The 23,995-nt window shown below is 44.2% G+C and overlaps 1 protein-coding gene across 7 annotated transcripts in view; it reads left to right on the forward strand.

The window, feature by feature from the left end:
• Positions 1 to 23,995, forward strand: part of LOC124722841 (nuclear factor 1 X-type) — a 585,762-nt gene that overhangs the window by 227,492 nt on the left and 334,275 nt on the right. For all 7 annotated transcript variants that reach the window (XM_047247961.1, XM_047247963.1, XM_047247965.1 and 4 more), the window contains exon 3: positions 11,427 to 11,618. In XM_047247961.1, the coding sequence (XP_047103917.1) occupies positions 11,427 to 11,618 (192 nt within the window). The remainder of the gene's footprint in view (positions 1 to 11,426; positions 11,619 to 23,995) is intronic.

Raw genomic sequence — 23,995 nt, forward strand, 5'->3', positions numbered from 1 at the left:
TTTTACGACTAGGACTGTTATCGTTAGGCCCGACATTATGTAATTCTGCGTGGAAGATTGTGTGTGTGTGTTTTCAGTATGTTTCACCTGCTTTTTTTGGTTTCCCCCCACATACACACAATCCTTAAGGCGTTAAAAGCATGTATTAGTATTGTTATACCTGCTTTGGGCTGATTTTTCCAGATGTGATGTGTTTGTATTTGTCGTTCTAGCCCGCCCGGTTAGATGTGTTCTAACGCACTGCTTTCCGGGAGGGAAGGCGTGCCGGTCCCTGGTACGAATCCGCCCGGCGAATATACACTCCTGGAAATTGAAATAAGAACACCGTGAATTCTTTGTCCCAGGAAGGAGAAACTTTATTGACACATTCCTGGGGTCAGATACATCACATGATCACACTGACAGAACCACAGGCACATAGACACAGGCAACAGAGCATGCACAATGTCGGCACTAGTACAGTGTATATCCACCTTTCGCAGCAATGCAGGCTGCTATTCTCCCATGGAGACGATCGTAGAGATGCTGGATGTAGTCCTGTGGAACGGCTTGCCATGCCATTTCCACCTGGCGCCTCAGTTGGACCAGCGTTCGTGCTGGACGTGCAGACCGCGTGAGACGACGCTTCATCCAGTCCCAAACATGCTCAATGGGGGACAGATCCGGAGATCTTGCTGGCCAGGGTAGTTGACTTACACCTTCTAGAGCACGTTGGGTGGCACGGGAACATGCGGACGTGCATTGTCCTGTTGGAACAGCAAGTTCCCTTGCCGGTCTAGGAATGGTAGAACGATGGGTTCGATGACGGTTTGGATGTACCGTGCACTATTCAGTGTCCCCTCGACGATCACCAGTGGTGTACGGCCAGTGTAGGAGATCGCTCCCCACACCATGATGCCGGGTGTTGGCCCTGTGTGCCTCGGTCGTATGCAGTCCTGATTGTGGCGCTCACCTGCACGGCGCCAAACACGCATACGACCATCATTGGCACCAAGGCAGAAGCGACTCTCATCGCTGAAGACGACACGTCTCCATTCGTCCCTCCATTCACGCCTGTCGCGACACCACTGGAGGCGGGCTGCACGATGTTGGAGCGTGAGCGGAAGACGGCCTAACGGTGTGCGGGACCGTAGCCCAGCTTCATGGAGACGGTTGCGAATGGTCCTCGCCGATACCCCAGGAGCAACAGTGTCCCTAATTTGCTGGGAAGTGGCGGTGCGGTCCCCTACGGCACTGCGTAGGATCCTACGGTCTTGGCGTGCATCCGTGCGTCGCTGCGGTCCGGTCCCAGGTCGACGGGCACGTGCACCTTCCGCCGACCACTGGCGACAACATCGATGTACTGTGGAGACCTCACGTCCCACGTGTTGAGCAAAACCGGCGGTACGTCCACCCGGCCTCCCGCATGCCCACTATACGCCCTCGCTCAAAGTCCGTCAACTGCACATACGGTTCACGTCCACGCTGTCGCGGCATGCTACCAGTGTTAAAGACTGCGATGGAGCTCCGTATGCCACGGCAAACTGGCTGACACTGACGGCGGCGGTGCACAAATGCTGCGCAGCTAGCGCCATTCGACGGCCAACACCGCGGTTCCTGGTGTGTCCGCTGTGCCGTGCGTGTGATCATTGCTTGTACAGCCCTCTCGCAGTGTCCGGAGCAAGTATGGTGGGTCTGACACACCGGTGTCAATGTGTTCTTTTTTCCATTTCCAGGAGTATATATATATATATATAGAGGGTGTATTACCCAAAATTTATCAATTTGTTCAACCAGTTACGCGGAAGTGGTAGTGTAACACCAACAGCATGGAAATGATTATTAGACACGCATTAACACCTGTACGTCGGCATTGAGACAGCATCTTCCAGATGCATCATGTATCTTGTTTAGTGATGAAGTCACATTTACCAATCATGGCCAGGTAAACCACCGAAACATCTTCTTTTGATCTCTTGACAATCCCCGTTAGCTTCGTCAGGTGGTACTTCAGCGCCCATGGAGTGTGAACGTGTGGTTTGGGAGAGTCAACCACCAGCTCGTAAGGCCGGATTTCATAGACGGAATATTGAACATGCACAAGTATAGCAGGCTCCTAACAGACCATCTTCTCGGATGCTAGAAGACATTCCTCTGCAGACTGGGAGAAACCTGTGGTACCAACATAATGGCTGTCCAGACTATAGTGCAGGAAATACTATAGAATGTCTTTACCAGTTGCTTCCAGATCGTTGGATTGGATGCAGCGGACCTGTACGTTGGCCGGCTCAGTCCACCGATTTGACGCCTGTAGACTTTTTTCTGTGGGGAAACCTGAAAGGACATACTAACTACAGCGGACGATATGCAACAACGTATTACTACAGCCTGCTCAAGCATTTCCGCTGAAATCTAGCACGTGCTCAACAGTCGTTCCATACCAGACTGGAAGCATGTATTGCCGCTGCCGGTGATCATTTTGAAGACAACTTGTGATGGTAAATTGTTTCATTACTGGTCAGAATCCACATAACTAATGTATGCACTTGCGTTGGTCTTTAGCGTGTGGGAACGTTTTAAAATAAGATACCTCGTAAACGACTCATACCAGAAACCTGCAACAAACACCAATGGCACTGTAATTTATCCTACTTTTAGTTTGCTAATGTCGACAGTTACTGTTACATTTAAAAAAGTGTATCTTTCCACAGAAAATACACTTCCTAGGTATTATTACAATCTGTTTATTGGCTAACAATACGAGCCCCTGACTACCAATCCATTATGTGAAAACCGAACATAACACTTTCCACTTCCGCAATATTTTCGGTGCAAATTTTACTTGATACGCCCTGTATGATAGTAATGTCACACAACATACAGTCGTCCTGACGAAGACTGCCTGCAACATTCATTGGAACTTTGATCTACAGTTTACGTGGTTAGAGTCTAACACGTCCCACTTTAATTATGTCGAATCTAACTGTTATATAGGTTAACGGTCGACTGTTTTGCAAGTAGCAGCATTACTGAATTAGAAGATAGTGTTTTATTATTTTCTTCTACACTTTAGTGGAAAATACGTGGACAGACTCAGCTGAAACGCGTATGACACTTCTTTCTCTACACGCTCGAGGAACGACGCGTTTAATATGCAAGTACAGGCCGCGGTAATCGAAAACTCTATTACTCAACTCTGCGTAACATCAATCTAAATGTGAATTAAGTGGGGTGACGGAGTAGGTACGAAACTGGACTCTAATTCAAGAGGACCCTAGTTCAAATCTCCTTACGGGCAACATGAAATAGGTTTTCTGTGGTATGGTAAATCACTTGACGCACAGGCAGGTTCCATCTACAAGACTATAGCCGATTTGCTTCCACATCTTCATGTAAATTAGCTACTACTCCGTCTCTGAAGAATATTACGTCATCTTGACATAGCTGTGCAACCTCCAGTGTTCCCGTAAAAGTAGCACTTTGTGGATTCTGAATGTCAACATAATGCACTTAGGAATCTCTTAGTAAGAATTAAAAAGAAAGAATTCGAATAAAAAAATTTATTTTATTTAGAGGTAAAAACGACTGATGTAACAAAGACTTTACATTCTAGCTCTGTGCCGTGCCATTAACGAGAAAGTCACTCGAAAGGACAGATACTATGACTTCTGAACAGATTTATTCAAAAGATCAGAAATTGTTTCGCAAGTTTTATAAACATCGACGAGTTGTGCAGCTGAAAGAATCATTAACAGCCACACTTTATTTACTTAAATAAGGTCTGGCACTGTTATTTTCAGCTTTTCTTCTACCCTCTTCCTAGGAACGCGTATAGGGGGCCAAATACGAATAAAAGCCGTGCATTATGGTCATTCAATAAGCATTTTCATTTGACCGCCGCTGCTGTAGTCTAAGTCACTAAACCGTTGTTTCACATTTGCACCCAACTATAACTTAGCATTTCTGCTACTGTAATAGTGAGAATGCTATATTACTAAACAGCTAAAAGGGAGCACGGTCTCAATTGCACGTTGCCGACCCAACGACTTCTAGGGACAACAAGAATTTGATTTTCAACATTTCACATTATTAGCGACTGGATTTAAAAATTTAAAATGCAATTACAATCTACTCGTTAATAGGTATATCTTACGTTAAAGGCGTAACACAATAAGTCAAATATTAAAGATAGAAACTATATATACACTACTGTCCATTATAATTGCTACACCACGAACATGACGTGCTACAGGCGCGAAATTTAACCGACCGGAAGAAGATACTGCGATATGCAAATGATTAGCTTTTCAGAGCATTCACACAAGGTTGGCGCCAGTGGCGACACCTGCAACGTGCTGACATGAGGAAAGTTTCCAACCGATTTCTCATACACAAACAGCAGTTGACCGGCGTTGCCTGGTGAAACGTTGTGATGCCTCGTGTGAGGAGGAGAAATGCGAACCTTCACGTTTCCGACTTTGATAAAAATTGGAAACGTGTATTCGTCATCGCCATACTGGCGTATCACCAGGCGTGATGGTATGGAGTACAATTGATTACACGTCTCGGTCATCTCTTGTTCGCATTGACGGCACTTTGAACAGTGGGCGTTTCATTTCAGATGTGTTACGACCCGTGGTTCTATCCTTCATTAGATCCCTCCGAAACCCTACATTTCAGCAGGATAATGCACGACCGCATGTGGCAGGTCCTGTACGGGCCTTTCTGGATACAGAAAACGTTCGACTGCTGCCCTGGCCAGCACATTCTCCAGATCTCTCACCAATTGAAAACGTCTAGTCAATGGTGGCCGAGCAACTGGCTCGTCACAATACGCCAGTCACTACTCTTGATGAACTGTGGTATCGTGTTGAAGCTGAATGAGCAGCTGTACCTGTACACGCCATCCAAGCTCTGTTTGACTCAATGCCCAGGCGTATGAAGGCCGTTATTACGGCCAGAGGTGGTTGTTCTGGGTACTGATTTCTCAGGATCTGTGCACCCAAATTGCGTGAAAATGTAATCATATGTCAGTACTAGTATAATATATTTGTCCAATAAATACCCGTTTATCATCTGCATTTCTTCTTGGTGTAGCAATTTTAATGGCCAGTAGTGTATACTACTAAACAGCTAAAATGGAGCACGGTCTCAATTGCAGGATACCTACCTAACGACTTCTAGGGGCAACAAGAATTTGATTTTCTATATTTCACATTATTATTGACTGAATTTAAAAATTTAAAATGCAGTCAGAATCCACTCGTTAATAGGTATAATCTTACGTTAAAGGATTAACACAATAAGTCAAATATCAAAGATAGAAAATACACTCCTGGAAATGGAAAAAAGAACACATTGACACCGGTGTGTCAGACCCACCATACTTGCTCCGGACACTGCGAGAGGGCTGTACAAGCAATGATCACACGCACGGCACAGCGGACACACCAGGAACCGCGGTGTTGGCCGTAGAATGGCGCTAGCTGCGCAGCATTTGCGCACCGCCGCCGTCAGTGTCAGCCAGTTTGCCGTGGCATACGGAGCTCCATCGCAGTCTTTAACACTGGTAGCATGCCGCGACAGCGTGGACGTGAACCGTATGTGCAGTTGACGGACTTTGAGCGAGGGCGTACAGTGGGCATGCGGGAGGCCGGGTGGACGTACCGCCGAATTGCTCAACACGTGGGGCGTGAGGTCTCCACAGTACATCGATGTTGTCGCCAGTGGTCGGCGGAAGGTGCACGTGCCCGTCGACCTGGGACCGGACCGCACCGACGCACGGATGCACGCCAAGACCGTAGGATCCTACGCAGTGCCGTAGGGGACCGCACCGCCACTTCCCAGCAAATTAGGGACACTGTTGCTCCTGGGGTATCGGCGAGGACCATTCGCAACCGTTTCCATGAAGCTGGACTACGGTCCCGCACACCGTTAGGCCGTCTTCCGCTCACGCCCCAACATCGTGCAGCCCGCCTCCAGTGGTGTCGCGACAGGCGTGAATGGAGGGACGAATGGAGACGTGTCGTCTTCAGCGATGAGAGTCGCTTCTGCCTTGGTGCCAATGATGGTCGTATGCGTGTTTGGCGCCGTGCAGGTGAGCGCCACAATCAGGACTGCATACGACCGAGGTACACAGGGCCAACACCCGGCATCATGGTGTGGGGAGCGATCTCCTACACTGGCCGTACACCACTGGTGATCGTCGAGGGGACACTGAATAGTGCACGGTACATCCAAACCGTCATCGAACCCATCGTTCTACCATTCCTAGACCGGCAAGGGAACTTGCTGTTCCAACAGGACAATGCACGTCCGCATGTATCCCGTGCCACCCAACGTGCTCTAGAAGGTGTAAGTCAACTACCCTGGCCAGCAAGATCTCCGGATCTGTCCCCCATTGAGCATGTTTGGGACTGGATGAAGCGTCGTCTCACGCGGTCTGCACGTCCAGCACGAACACTGGTCCAACTGAGGCGCCAGGTGGAAATGGCATGGCAAGCCGTTCCACAGGACTACATCCAGCATCTCTACGATCGTCTCCATGGGAGAATAGCAGCCTGCATTGCTGCGAAAGGTGGATATACACTGTACTAGTGCCGACATTGTGCATGCTCTGTTGCCTGTGTCTATGTGCCTGTGGTTCTGTCAGTGTGATCATGTGATGTATCTGACCCCAGGAATGTGTCAATAAAGTTTCCCCTTCCTGGGACAATGAATTCACGGTGTTCTTATTTCAATTTCCAGGAGTGTATATAGTATGTCTTGAGGGAGCGTAACTCACTGCATGGAAATTACCCAGATTATATCGATTCAGTATTGAGAATGAGAGCACTGGGAGATTTGCAACAAGCCTTATACAGAATTTCAAATCGTTTCCAAATTTTTCACCTTGACACCCTCACAAAATATAGAAAGGAAAAAGTTTATTGCTTATTGCATTTTCTCTGTTCATGTAGTAAAACTTCAGCTTCAGGAATGAAGTTTTATTTCATTACTTCTTTACTACTAACTCCATTGGCGACATTTTGCAGGCAGTATCCACACATACAGCTGAATATACTTACGAAATTATATCATTTACGACACATAGTTCAGGAGATATGGCGTCATATAGACATTGAGATGCGTGGAAAAGCCTGCCGGGGTGGCCGTGTGTTTCTAGGCGCTACAGTCTGGAACCGCGTGACCGCTACGGTCGCGGGTTCGAATCCTGCCTCGGGCATGGATGTGTGTGATGTCCTTAGGTTAGTTAGGTTTAAGTAGTTCTGCCCGAGGCAGGATTCGAACCTGCGACCGTAGCGGTGGCGCGGTTCCGGACTGTATCGCCTAGAACGGCCCGGCCACCTCGGCCGGCCAACGTAATAAATGCATGCGCTGATTAGCTCTCAGCTCTCAGGTGCGTTAAAGCAGTTTCGGCGCATAATAAGAACGTGAATGAAATGGTAGGGCGTGAAAGCCTCAAAATCAGCCAACATCACAGAGAAAACTGGAATCTGACGTACTAGACAGCAAGGGTCTCCTTTGTAAACGATTTTTTACGCCCCTCTAGACGAAACCTGGAATTGCTCCAAGTTGCTCCTCGTGTACTCTGCGCACAAACACATGTAAAACAGTTTACGTTCGACAAAATTTACGGGTACAGCACGTGTAGCAACAGCGAAACTGTCCTCTGCTTAATAAGACTGAGTTAATCCGTTTCTACTGGTCTGCCTGCCGACACGCCGCTAAAGCCCGAGGAAAAGGGAACGGGTTCCGACATGCCGCTAAAGCACAAGTAAAAGAGAATGGTTATGATCTGTGTCAGTTATTTAAATGTTTTTCTTCACTGACACCATTGTGAAATACACAGCCTGAAAAAAAAGCGAAGCACGCAGAAGGCATAGCCAGATGCAAATGTAACTTAGTACTCGTGCGTACCAACGGCGAATATGACAATGATTGGAGTTGCGATTTTGTACATATTCTGTCACATTTAGAACGGCCACCAGAATGTTGATCGTAGTTAGAGTTGTCACAGGCTTGGCAGGGTATATAAAGGGCACGAGCAGCGTCAGATGTTGAATGATCACTGTGAAGGACACGGAGATGCCGCGTATTCGTGTGAGACAGCGTTATCAGCAGCTGAAAGGTGAAACGGGCCTCATTGAACTCCATTTGGCCAACTGGTCGAATCGTGTAGTACCCATATCTGTGGGGCATTCATATGTACCGAGCGAGGTGGCGCAGTGGTTAGACACAGGACTCGCATTCGGGAGGACGACGGTTCAATCCCGCGTCCTGCCATCCTGATTTAGGTTTTCCGTGATTTCCCTAAATCACTCCAGGCAAATGCCGGGATGGTTCCTCTGAAAGGGCACGGCCGACTTCCTTCCCCATCCTTCCCTAATCCGATGAGACCGATGACCTCGCTGTCAGGTCTCCTTCGCCAAACAACCCAACCCAACCCCATTCATATGTGGTTGAGACCCTATGGTGGACTGCGTCAGAATGTATGGCCAGGCATACTCGTCGCCACGGTTCCGATCGTCCACGGCTGACCACCACAAGAGAGGATTGCCGTATTGTGCACCAAGCACGTTATAAACCCTTCATATCTGCACATGCCATCCGTGAACAAGTAATGGACGCCCTGCGTCATACTCTCAGTCCGCACCATTGGTCGGAGACCAGCAGCAGTTTTTTAAGGAAGTACCGCCCTATACGGATGTTGCCGTCAACACAACACAAAATGTGGCTGCGTTTGGAACGATGCCGTGACCGGAAAACAAGAACTGCTTATTAATGGCGTCGCATTATGTTCAGCGATGAACCACAGTACTACACTACCTCGGGTGATCATTGTCGGCGAGTATGGCGGCGACCTGTGAGAAACCCCATTCTTCCAATGTTTTGGAGAGGCACAGCGGAGTTAACCCTGCAGTTATGGTATCGGGAGCTATCGGGTATAATTTCAGGACACCGCTGGTAGTGACTGAAGGATCTCTGACCGCACAACGGTACATCACAGAGATCTTGCGCCCTCACGTGTTACCTGTGGAGCGATAGTATCGTAGTGCCATTTTTCACTATGAAAAGGCACATCCACACACGTCACGAGTCTCTGTGAACAGATTGCGTGATGTTGTCGTTTTCCAGTGCCAGTAAGAACCTCACATCTGTCCCCGATAGAACGTGTTGGAGCAACTCGGACGTTAAAACAGTTGTGGGCCAGCGTGCCTCAGGAGGGCATACTACGGTCTTATGAGACCCTTCCCAGTCAAAACAGAGCATGCATCCACGCCAGAAGTGGTGCAACGTCATACTGATAAGTGGGCTCATACTACCAAATTATTTGTAAATATGACTTGGTTTTTCGTAATCACTGAAATAACATCACTTTTCCTCTCAACCCCTGAAGTTTCATTCGTTTGCTCCTCCCCTTCTGAGTGCTTCACTTTTTTGTCAGCCTGTGTAATATATACTCCACATGAGAAACCTGATTTTAATTTGATGATGATGATGATGATGATGATAATGTGGTCTCATACTCCGAGGAGCGTAGGGGACGATGCGGGAGACCCGCACCGCTGTACTAGGCAAGGTCCTAGTGGAGGTGGTTAGCCATTGCCTTCCTCCAACCGTAATGGGGACGAATGATGATGATGATGATGATGAAGACGACACAACAACACCCAGTCATCACGAGGTAGGAAAAATCCCTGACCCCGCCGGGAATCGAACCCGGGTCCCCTTGCGCGAGAAGCGAGAACGCTACCGCAAGACCACGAGCTACGGACGATTTTAATTTAAAGGGAATAAAAAAAAATTATACAGTGTGATTTTTCTTCACCGTGCAAAAACTCTAGAGATTGATCGATGAGAGGATACGAAACAAAAAAGGTCAAATAAACTTATGTCCGGAAATGCTTGGTTTCCACGCTGGAGACCTTTCAATGTTTGCAGCAGTGTCTCGCCGTTTGTCTGAGACGGGGACCTTTCAGGAAGCAGGTAATCATGAAGAACGTACACGAAATGTTCGTACACCAGACTTGGAGGAAAATGTGATTAAACCGCCGTGTCAGTACCAGGCAGTTGGCCCACCAGTTCACGGTAAGCCAGAGGACCGTGTGGAACATTCTCTATGGCAATTGTTACTGCCCTTATCACTTACAGCGTGTGGAGGGCATGCTAGCGACATACTTTCCACATCGGGAGCAGTTTCGTCACTGGTTTCTTCACCAGGCAACCACGATTCCGTGATTTGTGTCATGTCACGAGCAGCCCACCCGCCAGTACAAAAGGAGACATGGAGTTTTGTGTGCCGGCTGGAGTGGCCATCCGGTTCTAGGGGCTACAGTCTGGAACCGCGCGACCGCTACGGTCGCAGGTTCGAATCCTGCCTCGGGCATGGATGTGTGTGATGTCCTTAGGTTAGTTAGGTTTAATTAGTTCTAAGTTCTAGGGGACTGATGACCTCAGAAGTTAAGTCCCATAGTGCTCAGAGCCATTTGAACCATTTTGAACTCGCTGACAGCCGAAATATCAGATTATGAACGGCAAACCTACATTGCCGACAGACATCCTAGAAGAGGTCAGACATCGTGGGAACGAGACGCAGCACGTCAGAACAACTAACTGCAAAAACTTTCCCAAAGCAGCGAGGAGATGAAGTGGTTGAGAATCAGAAACGGTTTCCTGAGACTCTGACAACCATCTCCCAATCCCTACACCTTAAGTAGAACAGCAGCGCAGCTCCTGTGAATCCTGATTTGTGCCTCAGCGTGCCAGGGGTTAACTATCAAGACAAATTTAAAAAATTTCCTTCGTGCTTATACTAAGTGCTACATTACTGTAGCATAGTGCGGCATGCTGTAGTGTTGTACAGAACTGTAGTCCAAAATTACAAACTGCAAAATTTCTAATGTAACAACGAAGCATAGTACAGTAGACCAGTAGCATGTGCCTTCTGGATTCCGGGTGAACTTTTATCTTTGCATCTTACGGCCAAAGGATAGTACATTGATTTTTTAGTTATCATTTTTTTATGTAGGTGTTTCGTGCAGACTTTTCCCCCTTAATAGTTAGTTACAATGCTTGGTTAAATGCATGATGTTTATTATACTATCCCATTTGAAATTTTGTTAAAATATTACGTACTATTTTCAAGCAAATTCATGTGCAACATTTGGATTGTCCTTGTATCTAGATAACCTTCTCTGATTTATGGTCTTGAGGAAAACTGGGCTGCCGTTCCACCGCATACATTTAGACACCTCACTGAAAGCGTTCCCAGCTGAATTCAATCCGTGATACAGGCGAAGGGTTGACAAATCCCATATTAATGTCTGCTAATCAATGTCCACATAGTTTTGATGAGATAGTGTATACGTAGACGTCTTGCATCTTCTGACTGTTACCAGATGTCATCTAAACATGCTCACATTTTTCTATTTGTCAATTTTCAGAACGAGAAAGTGGAGGTAAAGCAGAAGTGGGCGTCCCGGCTGCTGGGCAAGCTGCGAAAGGACATCACGCAGGAGTGTCGGGAAGACTTCGTGCTCAGCATCACGGGCAAAAAGCCCGCCATGTGCGTCCTGTCCAACCCTGACCAGAAAGGCAAAATGCGCCGCATCGACTGCCTGCGACAGGCTGATAAGGTAACACACTTCTCCTAAGTAATAAAACTGTCAAGTCACTTTTCCAGCAAAAGAAAATTCCAAGTTATTTCTCGGACTTCGAGACAGAAATCTCTTTGCTGTCATACACCATAAAAAACTCTTGTCATTCTACCATACACATTCGAATTTCAATGAGAGACAAACTGCTAAGCTCAGATCTAATGACAGAACCCTTTCAGGGATAGACTAGTTTCAGGTGACACAAAATGATAATCGCACCAGTAAGGATGCTACGGTTGTTCCTCGGACGGGCAGTGAAGTACCGTTTTTTAGGTCAAAAATACACTTACTTAATGATGTAAACTTTATTTAGATGAAAAGACTATTAGACAGATTTCATAGTTAGTACATTCAATCACAGAATTGCTATTCTGGATTGCTTATAAAACCTTTCAACTAGTGACACAACCTCTTCAGTATAATCAGAAAATAATTCTTTACATATGGGCGTCAAGAGGGATTAAACATTTCATGACCAGGATGATCGTTGCAACAATTATCCTAACTTTCTTTCCCAATCCGTTTATCCAAAAGATTTTTGTGGTTTTCACTAGATTCATATTTACCTACACAAGGTAGTCGACATATTAAGTCACCCTTGCACCACATAATAGACTAATCATAACGGAGCCTTCAGATGGAACCGATTTCGTCCTGATACGTTGCCGGCTTATCGGCTTCAGATATTGATTTGATTGGTATTTCGTTCCTGGTATTCACAGAGACAAATCAGTGCACAAGTAAGTTAGGTTCTTTTTATAACAGTACAAACATTTTTTATTCGAATTTGATTTTTTCATCACTCAACAATTGGGGCTCTCTTTTTGCACAAATCGCCTTCAGTAATTAATTCTTCTACAGTACAGTTACTTTCGCAGTGCCTATGTTATTGTGCACTTGATCGATATTTCCTCCTGTGCTTGCACTGAGCATTCGGGAGGACTGCGATTCAAATCCCCGTCCACACAACCAGATTTAGCTTTTCGGTACTTTCCCTAAATCGCTTAAAGCAACTGCCGGGGATGCTCGTTTTAAAAGAACATCGACGGGAAGTTAAACCCGAATCTTCCTTCTTTCATGTGTGGTCTGACCATCTTCAACAAAGTATGGCCACATCTATTTGGATGTCAATTTGTTAACTCTCAAAATGAAGAAGCGTGCTGCACGTAAACGTTCACTCATTTGGATGAATTTCCTTTGGCGAATCGCCCAAAAATAAGTTTCATGGCCAAATATTACAGCTTATTCGTCTGAAAGGGACTCATTCGACACTATGAATTCGAGAGGCTGTATGAACAAAACTAAGTTAACTCTTGAGTCACATTACGACGCAATATGTACCAACACAACAAAAACCTAAATTTCGTATCAAGGCCATCCTGTACACAGATCGATAACGCTTCACCTTGATCTGGTACGTAAAGAAGACTCTGTTCTCAGATGCGTAGTACTTTGTTGCGTGAAGGACAAAATATTATCTAGCTGTAAAGTGGCTATGCTACAAGTTTGTTGTTAGCATAGTTTCCAAAAAGTAGGTATTAGTTGCAAATAATGCCAGCATTTAGTGATTCATCCTTCGCAAAATGCACTCAACTTCCTTGATGAGTAAGGACTAAACTCGAATCGCAGTCAGTTAACATATAATACGAGCCGATACCAGTAACTTTCCTTCTCAGTAATAATATTCTTTCCTGTAAAGCAGTGGTCGTTGTCTTAGGGTCTAATACTCTGTCAACAATTAAGACAGCCAAATCTGTAGTACTGAGGCTTATGCAGCGTGTTTGAGTAACAGGTACAAACGAAAGACGCAAGCAGAATACAGTGTATTTTAAGCGGTTACCATGGCTCCTCACACATTTTAGAATGAAGAAATGGCGGATATCCATTTCATGTACGGACGTGGTAATAGCACTACACGGGAGGCAGCACAATTGTATTATGCAGTGTATACTCAGAGACGACAGCCAGACAGCAGTGTGTTCATTAGGTCCCATCAATGCCAGCACCACATTGATACATTTAAACCTAACATGCACTATGCAGTTAGACCATGAACAGTGTCGACATTACGAATGGAGGAGAGCATATAACAGCAACTAAACGCAGTGCCGGTCGCAAGTACCAGACGGATTGCTGCAGCAGCGGTGATTTTCCAGTAAAGTTAGGGCAAGCGTCGTTGGTGATGGGTTGATAGCGCCACATTTCCTACCTAGTCGACTTCCTAATCGTGTGTACCTTCATTTCCTGCAACACAAGCTAATTAACTATTTGGATGATGTTTCTTATGACTAATTCTTCTACAGTACAGTTACTTTCGCAGTGCCTATATCACTGTGCACTCTCACCCTCCACGATTCGGCAGTTACTAAGTGAGGGACAGTTCTTCGCATATAATGTACAAAGTGTGCAAGCCCTGCTCATTCCTGACTTTCCAGCTCAGGTTGCCTTCTGAAAATGGATCCTTGCACATTGTGGGAATGATTCATAGTTCCTCATTACAGACAAAGCATGCTTCACCCGAGACCGTAATAACAACATCTAAAACACACGTTTAGGCTTATGAGAGCCCATATATTATCATTAAGAAGGCACATCAGCGGTGATTTTCCAGTAAAGTTAGGGCAAGCGTCGTTGGTGATGGGTTGATAGCGCCACATTTCCTACCTAGTCGACTTCCTAATCGTGTGTACCTTCATTTCTTGCAACACAAGCTAATTAACTATTTGGATGATGTTTCTTATGACTAATTCTTCTACAGTACAGTTACTTTCGCAGTGCCTATATCACTGTGCACTTGATCAATATTTCCTTCTGTGGTTGCACCGAGCATTCGGGAGGACTGCTATTCAAATCCCCGTCCAAACAACCAGATTTAGATTTTCCGTACTTTCCCTAAATCGCTTAAGGCAACTGCCAGGGCGTATGTGGTACCTGCATGATGGTGTACCGGTACACTTTCATGTGGCTGTTCGGAAATACGAAGTACGAATCTTCGACAAAGCGGATAGGTCGTAGCTCTCTTATACCATTTTGAGAGGTGTCAGTACATTTGGAGCACGCATGGGAATTTTAAACTTGTAGTGGCATCGATGAGGAGATGTGCTGAAATCTGGCTTCAAATGAACGGTGACTATGGGGAACACTTGTAATGTGTTTGCCCTCAAGTGCATGTCCGCAGTCTGGATCCTTGGGCGCTTTGTTCTAAGGTGTTCCTGTACTCAGTCGTACGAGGAGCGTTCAATAAGTAATGCAACACATTTTTTTTGGGCCATTTTCAGTTGAATGAATGCGGAACTTGTAGGAGATAGTAGAATATTCCCGCTTCAACCCCTATGGTCACATGAAGATCGGGTAAGTGGCGGCGCTACAAATAGCCTTCAGAACTGCGTCTGCAACGGAGGTGCGTTCCAAGCAGATAGCAGTCATAGGGAAAACCAGAGCATCGCAGATATTCATAGGCGTTTGCAGAATGTCTACGGAAACCTATCAGTGAACAAAAGCACGGTGAGTCGTTGGGGGAGGCGTCTGTCATCAGCGCAACAACGTCGCGCAAACATGTTCTATTTCCCGCGTACCGGCCGGCCGCACACAGGTGTGACTCTCACAATGTTGGAACGTGCGGACACTCTCATTCGAGGTGATCGACGGATCACAAACAAACACTTCGCTGCACAGCTGGACGTCTCTGTTGGCAGTGCTAACACACTCGTCCACCAGTTGGGGTACGCACAGGTATGTACCCACTGGACTCCTCGCCACCTAACATAATACTATAAAGAGCAACCAATTGCGCTGATCTGCTTACGCATTACAGTCCGGATCTCGTACGTTCCGACTTTCATCTGTTTGGTCCAATGAAGGATGCACTCCGCGGGAAGCAGTGCATAGATGTTGGGGAGGTTATTAATGCAGAACGACGTTGGCTCCGACGTCGACGAGTAGAGTGGTACCATGAGGGATACAGGCGCTCCCAGTAAGCTGGCGAAAGGCCATCATATTGAACGTGGATTATGTTGAAAAATAAGGTTTTCAGGGCAGAAGTGTGGGAAATAATATGAGGTTTTGGAGTCCTGAATAAAACCAACCTGTTTATTAAACGCCTCGCGTAATACATCGTATCGGGGATTATAATTAATTGCTTCTGTCACTGTCTTCTATTCATCCCTCTCTGTGTAGGTAAACATCGCATCATTCGGCTTGAACCATTCAGCTGTACACGGAATCCTTGAATACGCTAACTAGTTGGGATGCGGGATCACATGTCTTGTCATGGCTTGTCATCCCTATTGTTTGTGTATCGCTTTTACAGTGGCCGAAGCACAAATTCTGACGAATTACAGGTTAGAGACATTCCCATAAAAATTTTCAGGGCACTGCGACTCACAGTTATTGACTTAGATATGACTACAACAGAGAAAAATGTAAGGTATTTAAAATTTTTTACAACATAACTTAATGTATGCCTGTGACTTATCATTCGCGTAGAGATTTAGATTTCATTCAAGGGGCAAATGCAATACGTTACATTTCTCCGTTAACAAAAATCATTCCTCGAACTATTCATCGGTGGGACATAGTAATTTCGCTTACAGAAATTTCAGCGCTTTGTTGAAAACGTTCGTTTTTTGGATGCAAGATGAGAACAGGTCACTAGAGGAAGTTGTCATGTAAACCACTTCTCAGTCGTCGCATAAATGTGATGATAAAAGACACGAATATGGTCACAGCAAATATTACTTCTGAATTCGAAAAACCTGTGGCGTAAGCTGAAGTTATGATATTCATGTAAAGTAATTCATCACACAACTATAAACTACAATATGGAATTTAATAAGAAAAACGGCTCTGAGCACTATGGGACTTAACTTCTGAGGTCATCAGTCCCCCAGAACTTAGAACTACTTAAACCTAACTAACCTAAGGACATCACACACACCCATGCCCGAGGCAGGATTCGAACCTGCGACCGTAGCGGTCGCGCGGTTCCAGACTGTAGCGCCTAGAACCGCTCGGCCACACCGGCCGGCTTAATAAGAAAAACACACTAAGAATGCTGTGCGACAGTGATATTCTTACGTCGTACCTTCTATGTGACTAAAACACGGGCGGTTCTTCATATAGCAGAAACGCGTTTTGTTGTAATAGTTACTTAAAAATTCGTATTTGTCCCGAGAGAAAAATGTAAGTGAAAGAAGAGATAATTATATAAATTATATTATTAAACAGGCTCATCTTGTTCTTCATCATATTACACTTATTCTTGTGCAGCGTTTAACTGAGCGGCACTTGAAATACATTCATATAGGTTACACCTCTTTTTCGGCTTCCTCCTCGATAAAGATGTATCTTATGCAGAAGGCTTATTCCAGATTACGGAGATGAATATAGAATTCGAATTCCAAATGTAACTCAATTTATATATTTTAAATGTTTGTGTAATGCAGACTTCGACCCGTAATTGCTGAGAACATGGCTTTAGTATATAACTACTGCAGGAAACATATTTTCCTGTTCCACACACAACGTCTCAAATTAGCGAAGAGCATATTATTGGATAAATTAAAGAAGACTTAATATTGCATCTAGGCTTTATTTTACAAAATTTTGCCGATGGAATCTGATTAATTCATTATTACCAATGGATTTCACTGCAAAGTTAAGCTCTGTAAAAAGGCATTGCTTTGCAGTTGAAAGTTTAGGTATATAATAACAATCATGATCTACAGCAGTCATGATTATTTTACGATTGCTCGCAGAGATTAATACAACTGTTCTACTTCGTCAGTTCCCCATTCTCAGTTATTTCTCGATAAGAATTAGTCTGCTTTCTTCGCGTTTGCGTCCGATACAGAACATTCAGAGGTTAGTGGTTCACAGATTGCTGCGATGTTATAACTAGACGGCGAAGGGGCAGGCTGATATTTCGGGTGAACTTTGTAAATGCTGTTACAGTGCTGACCTATAAGCTCACGCTCCACGCAGCGTAAGCCGTCTTTCCATTTAAGGTGAGCACAATTGCTCGTCCATGCTTTGTCTACAGTGCCATGCATTACACGTAACTTGCTTTGGGTTGAACAAGAATTTGCATGTAGTGTGGTTGTATTTTCAAATTCGTAATTGAAGCACAGCGTACTATTCGCTATAAAATATAATGTTCTGAAGTTTTGGAAACGTTTATGACGTCCACTTACAACCTGTTATTATGAAGTACCACATTTCCACAGTAATCTAACCTACATCGTTATTTGTACTGAACAATTAGCCTGTGATCCTCTTTGTCACAGCACCTAAACGTATCATTCAAAAGATGGCAATTTATCAAACGTCTCTCCAGAAGAAAAAGAAGGGATTTAAGAAACAAATATTCCTAAATATGTTGCTAAATTATCGGAAAATTACATACCGGTGTATATGATTATTGCACTGTGCTTTTATTTTAACTACGAGCAATTATTGCAGAATCCGACAAAATATCAGAAGTCACTTTCCTCATTGAAATACTTACTTGGCTTTCAGATTTCGTCTGTATATGAGTAAGAAGTTGTAATTATATTCTAAATTACAAATTTCTTAGTATTATTTTTAGTAACAGAGTCGTCTGTTCGTATTTTCGGTACACTGTAACCATACGTTATTCTTCATACAGTCCGAAATGGTTTTAACGAAAGTTATTTCATAATAGTTACCTACAAGAGGAACCGTTCATGTTTGTGCATGTATTGCAAAGAATTTCTAGACGTCATAAATGGTCACTTATGTTTTGAGAATAACTTTGTACTGAATTCTTTAGGAGTTCTCATACATTGTACTCGAAGGCCACCATTAAATAAGTTCAACTTTATATCTCAAGAATAACCAGAGGACACGCACCTGTAAAATAATCTGCGATAGAATGACATTATAAAAACAGGTGACAACGTAACGGCCAATACTAAGCGTGGCCGTTACATGGGTTTCATATTCACTTCTCTAAATATCGAATTGGTCAAACGTAACCACCTAAGGCATGCTTCATGCACTCGCGTGTAGGAAGACACAGCTTCTCCTTCTGCTTATAGCTTTCATTGAGATATATCTCATGATGGTAACATTTCACTAAATCACCATAGAATATTAATTTTGTAATTTAAATTAAGTGCATTTAGAAACATATTCTTCAATGTCACAAGTCTTAATTTCTTTGGAAAGCCAACCAGCAGCCCTTGAAATAGTGACATGAGGACCTGCATGGTGATCTCACCATTGTTAACAGCTGGGGACATAAAAACTGATAAAAGCTATTAAAGTAATCAAGATATTTTTGGATGTCTTTGTTTACTGTCTTCAGTTTTGAGGGTTTGTCTTGCGTAATGTAGTGGGTCAGTTAGCTGTGGAGTTCCGACTAAGATGAAATGAACCCTGTTCAAATTCATGCCGTTGCTACAATTATTTTTGTGCCATTTAACATGGCCTTCACTTCTGGCAAAGTTTTCTTTCTGTGGCGAATGCCAAGTTGCAACGTGCTGGGGTCGTTCAGTAAAACTGAGCTGGCAAAGGGAACTGGCCAAGTGGCAAACAGAGGTGAAAGTAAAACGCACATCACTATTATTATTACGTTACGGTGTATATCACTGTACTATTCAAACAGTTGTAGTTGTGCAGTGCTGTACAGGGTTATTACAAATGATTGAAGCGATTTCACAGCTCTACAATAACTTTATTATTTGAGATATTTTCACAATGCTTTGCACACACATACAAAAACTCAAAAAGTTTTTTTAGGCATTCACAAATGTTCGATATGTGCCCCTTTAGTGATTCGGCAGACATCAAGCCGATAATCAAGTTCCTCCCACACTCGGCGCAGCATGTCCCCATCAATGAGTTCGAAAGCATTGTTGATGCGAGCTCGCAGTTCTGGCACGTTTCTTGGTAGAGGAGGTTTAAACACTGAATGTTTCACATAACCCCACAGAAAGAAATCGCATGGGGTTAAGTCGGGAGAGCGTGGAGGCCATGACATGAATTGTTGATCATGATCTCCACTACGACCGATCCATCGGTTTTCCAATCTCCTGTTTAAGAAATGCTTCTGCTTTAGCCTTTTCCGTAAGATTTTCCAAACAGTCGGCTGTGGTACGTTTAGCTCCCTGCTTGCTTTATTCGTCGACTTCCGCGGGCTACGCGTGAAACTTGCCCGCACGCGTTCAACCGTTTCTTCGCTCACTGCAGGCCGACCCGTTGATTTCCCCTTACAGAGGCATCCAGAAGCTTTAACCTGCGCATACCATCGCCGAATGGAGTTAGCAGTTGGTGGATCTTTGTTGAACTTCGTCCTGAAGTGTCGTTGCACTGTTATGACTGACTGATGTGAGTGCATTTCAAGCACGACATACGCTTTCTCGGCTCCTGTCACTATTTTGTCTCACTGCGCTCTCGAGCGCTCTAGCGGCAGAAACCTGAAGTGCGGCTTCAGCCGAACAAAACTTTATGAGTTTTTCTACGTATCTGTAGTGTGTCGTGACCATATGTCAATGAATGGAGCTACGGTGAATTTATGAAATCGCTTCAATCATTTGTAATAGCCCTGTACTTCTTTCAGGATGAATAATAAATGCGGATCTGTAAAGGACTAGTAGATTTACTTTTATAATGATTTGCCGTTAACATTTCTGGAACCAGTAAACTCCGATGACGGAACCCAGCCTCTCAAAAAACACAAGGAAGTAAGCAACCAAAACCGACCTGTGGTCTGCAAAGGAAATTTAGCATTTTCTGCTTATCATCATTCATTTTCAACTGTTACTGCCTTATTCGAAGCAAAAACAGCACAGATTTTATTTCTGTGTAGCCTTTATGTTTTTCCACATTTCATTTCCTAACATTATGAACGGGGAAGACCCTTATAGGTCTATCGACTTCTTTTGGGAGTGGCTCGAGTGGGGCCCATTTGGGATTATGCTAAGGGTATTTTCTGTTCCAGTATATACCTTATAACCATCAGGAACCTGCCAAAAAATCAGCTCAGTACCAAAGGATTTGACTTACATTTTTTCAGCGTCTCATGGGCTGATTCACCTTATTACCAGAGAACAGTCACTGCACATTTTTAATTCGCTTCTTGAGCTTGCAGAAGGGGAGTTCATAGTCCGAATAATTAATATACTGGAAGGCGAAACAGAATGAATGTTACTTTGTTTTTAATGCTGAACAGCTATACGATACCTACAAACGCTTTTCTTATTACCAGCGTTAGGCATATAATTTTATTTCAAAAACCATGTTTCGCAGCCATATAAGAAGGAAAATGTGCGACGTGTGAAGATTACGCAAGGCGATTTCTAAAGAGCAGCGCCACCTTGTAACCTTTACGCACACGCGCGCATTCTCGGAGACGAACTGCAGAGAAAATTTGTGACAGCCACTTTCGCCGTGGCGTCACCCCGCGATAGCGAGAAGGCCTTATTGCTTACCGCTGCTGCAGCGTGCCTCTTCACGCTTCTTAATTGTCGGGAATACGTTTTATTACTGACCCAGCCTTATGTTGCGAGCCGAGCCTCGTCGTAAGGGACGCCGCCCGGTTCTGTTGACACACTTTCTGGTACAACACATGTACCTATCACGCGCGTCCCCTGTCCCTACGTAATGGGTCATACATCACTCGTGGTGCTGAGCACCAGGAAAATGGCGATTCAATAATCGGATAATTTACTTTTCGATTTATGGCACGCTTAAACTCATTTCCTTCTTCTCAGCGTAGTATAGAGGATTGTGTGTTAGTGTTTGCCTACGCTGTCACTTCACATAATTACGACCATCTGTTAATGTACAGAGCTCACACAAGAGCTAGATGATCTGGAAGTGACGCAGTCACGTGCTCATAGGCCTCCACGTGTGTTTCGAGCAAGGTCGTGCGCGATGTTTTCAAAACTTTTGAGGAGTGCAATGCGGGGGATTCATACTGCATATACTAATATCGAGACCATCTCAGCGATGTTCAGCTGTGTTGATTCCAGATTATTTGAGGCTAAAGAGACTCTTCAAAGCATCAGTCCCCGTCTATGCACGTAAACAAAATACACAGAGCACGGCGATGTAAAAATGCATTATAAACAAAACTATTCTACAGATGAAGTTGAAACTTGCCTTACATTATTACATAACGTGTACCAACGAAACAAAAACAAAATTTCATTGATAGTGACGTCAGCTCCGTGCCAAGCAGAGAACTTTTTACATTTATCTCGTAGTGTTGTAACAGACTCGTTTAGTCAACATGACAGTGGAAGAAAGGCGTTATTTTTCTCGTGAAACGATGTTTAATGAATTCATGCGATACTAACTGTCCAATAAGCCTCCATTTTCTGTTTTATATTTTGTATACGACAATCTGAGTAGATAAGGGATATTAGAGTGTACGCAGAGGCCTCAGGTGGACTGTTTTCCCTCTCTTTATTCGTGACTGTCATATGAAGGAGATCTATATACTGTATATAATATCTATGTGGCTGTAGATACATAGAATACTCCTGCATTTGGTGAAAAGCTGTAAGAGCGATTTCATACTTAGTTTTTCAATCATACGTTGAAATGAACCCTACCTTGTACTGTGCCTTGATTCCATAAAACACTGTGCACACCCTAAGGATAGAATGGCGATTAATAGTGAGTTTTACACTGCTTGACACGTAAAGCTGTTGAAACCGTCTTCTGAGAACACAATATCACTTTGCAATAGTCAAGCACCACCCATCGGCTACAGAATGCCCTGGGTATCATTAGACAGCTTCTAAAATGATTATCATTATAAAAGAAAGACGCTAAAACAGTTCCGACTGCCGAGACATTATTCGCTTGATAATTTCGTAATTTCCCTGGATAACGACTGACTGTGGCTAATTCAGAACCTCGTTCTTGCATATGACTTGCTGACACGTTTTTTATACTGTCCAGACTGTTCACGTTGTGTAACAACGTCATAATTTCACGTTCGTGACATACACAAACTCCGCGAATCATCCTTCATATGGTCAGGGACAACATCCTAACATGGTGTGTGTGTGGCTTACACCGACAATATGTGGCAAGGCACAGACTGTCGTTCTGGAAACTAATACACATTACAGAGTATTTGATGAAATACAGAAACGTAGTGAGGGTTCCGGGAGAGTTCAAGGCAGCCAGACGTCGTCGGAAACTAACTAAAGGCAGACTGACGTCGGCTGGAGACAGACAAGTGTTTTTGGATCGTTTTTAATGGTTCAATAGGCTCTGAGCACTATGGGACTTAACATCTGAGGACATCAGTCCCCTAGACTTGGAACTGCTTGAACCTAACTAACCTAAGTACATCGCACACATCCATGCCCGAGGTTGGATTCGAACGTGCGACCGTAGCAGCAGTGCTGTTCTGGAATGAAGCGCCTAGAACCGCTCGGCCACAGCGGCCGGCGATCGTCTTTAATCACGGTACATAGAAGTGGTTTAGTATATAATGATAGCATATTTCTTAGACTGTGTGCATACAGTTCTCTTATTTGCATAATGAATTGTATTATTAGAAAACTATACCGTAATCCGTGAGGACTTACAGGACAATCAGTGCAAGTTTAAGCGACTTGCAGCTAAACCAAAATGTTAACTCTTGAATGTCAGTTATGATGTTTGTGACCGGAGTTGATACTACGTGGCGTAGAACACTACAGATATTGAATAAATGAATTAAACATCAATATATTTATTTACATCAAGTTCATAGTAAAATATGTTATATGTAAGTTAGATTTCTTGATTGTCTGTTCCACACTGGTTCTCATATATCAATCACTGATTTTTCTGCACGGTAATGTTGATCACTTGCTAGCAGGTTCAGTCATTGAATATGAAAGGCGTCGTGCTAGTACATAGTTATCTCACAGCAAGTCTTCCGAGATCTGGGGGCAGCACGGTGTGCAGCGTCCTGAAAGTATGCAATAACGGATAAATTTCCATGCAGTGCATAGGGCGAAGACGACTTCCTAGCGCCACCCACAGGAATACGGCTAGCCCTAGAGAGGGTGTGGTTCGCGCTGGCGGCCAGTTTAAATGGATCTTCTTCGGTGAACGCGCGGTGCACCATGCACTGTTCACAAAAACACTGTCGATACTGCAAATTACCAAAACAAAAACAAAAAATCAGAATCTTCGAACTCTTCAATATTGACTCTCGTTGCTCAGATATCCAGATACAAGAACTATTAACTGCGATAGTAGATGAAGAAACCATGTCATTTTTACTGTATGTTAGACAAATTCCAAGGCACTGTATATCTTGAGAATTCTGAATAGTAGTAGACTGCACATCACTTATGGAAAAATTATGTCCATGAAGCAAAGTA

This window comes from Schistocerca piceifrons, chromosome X (genome assembly GCF_021461385.2).
Source record: "Schistocerca piceifrons isolate TAMUIC-IGC-003096 chromosome X, iqSchPice1.1, whole genome shotgun sequence".
NCBI classification, from domain to species: Eukaryota; Metazoa; Arthropoda; class Insecta; order Orthoptera; family Acrididae; genus Schistocerca; species Schistocerca piceifrons.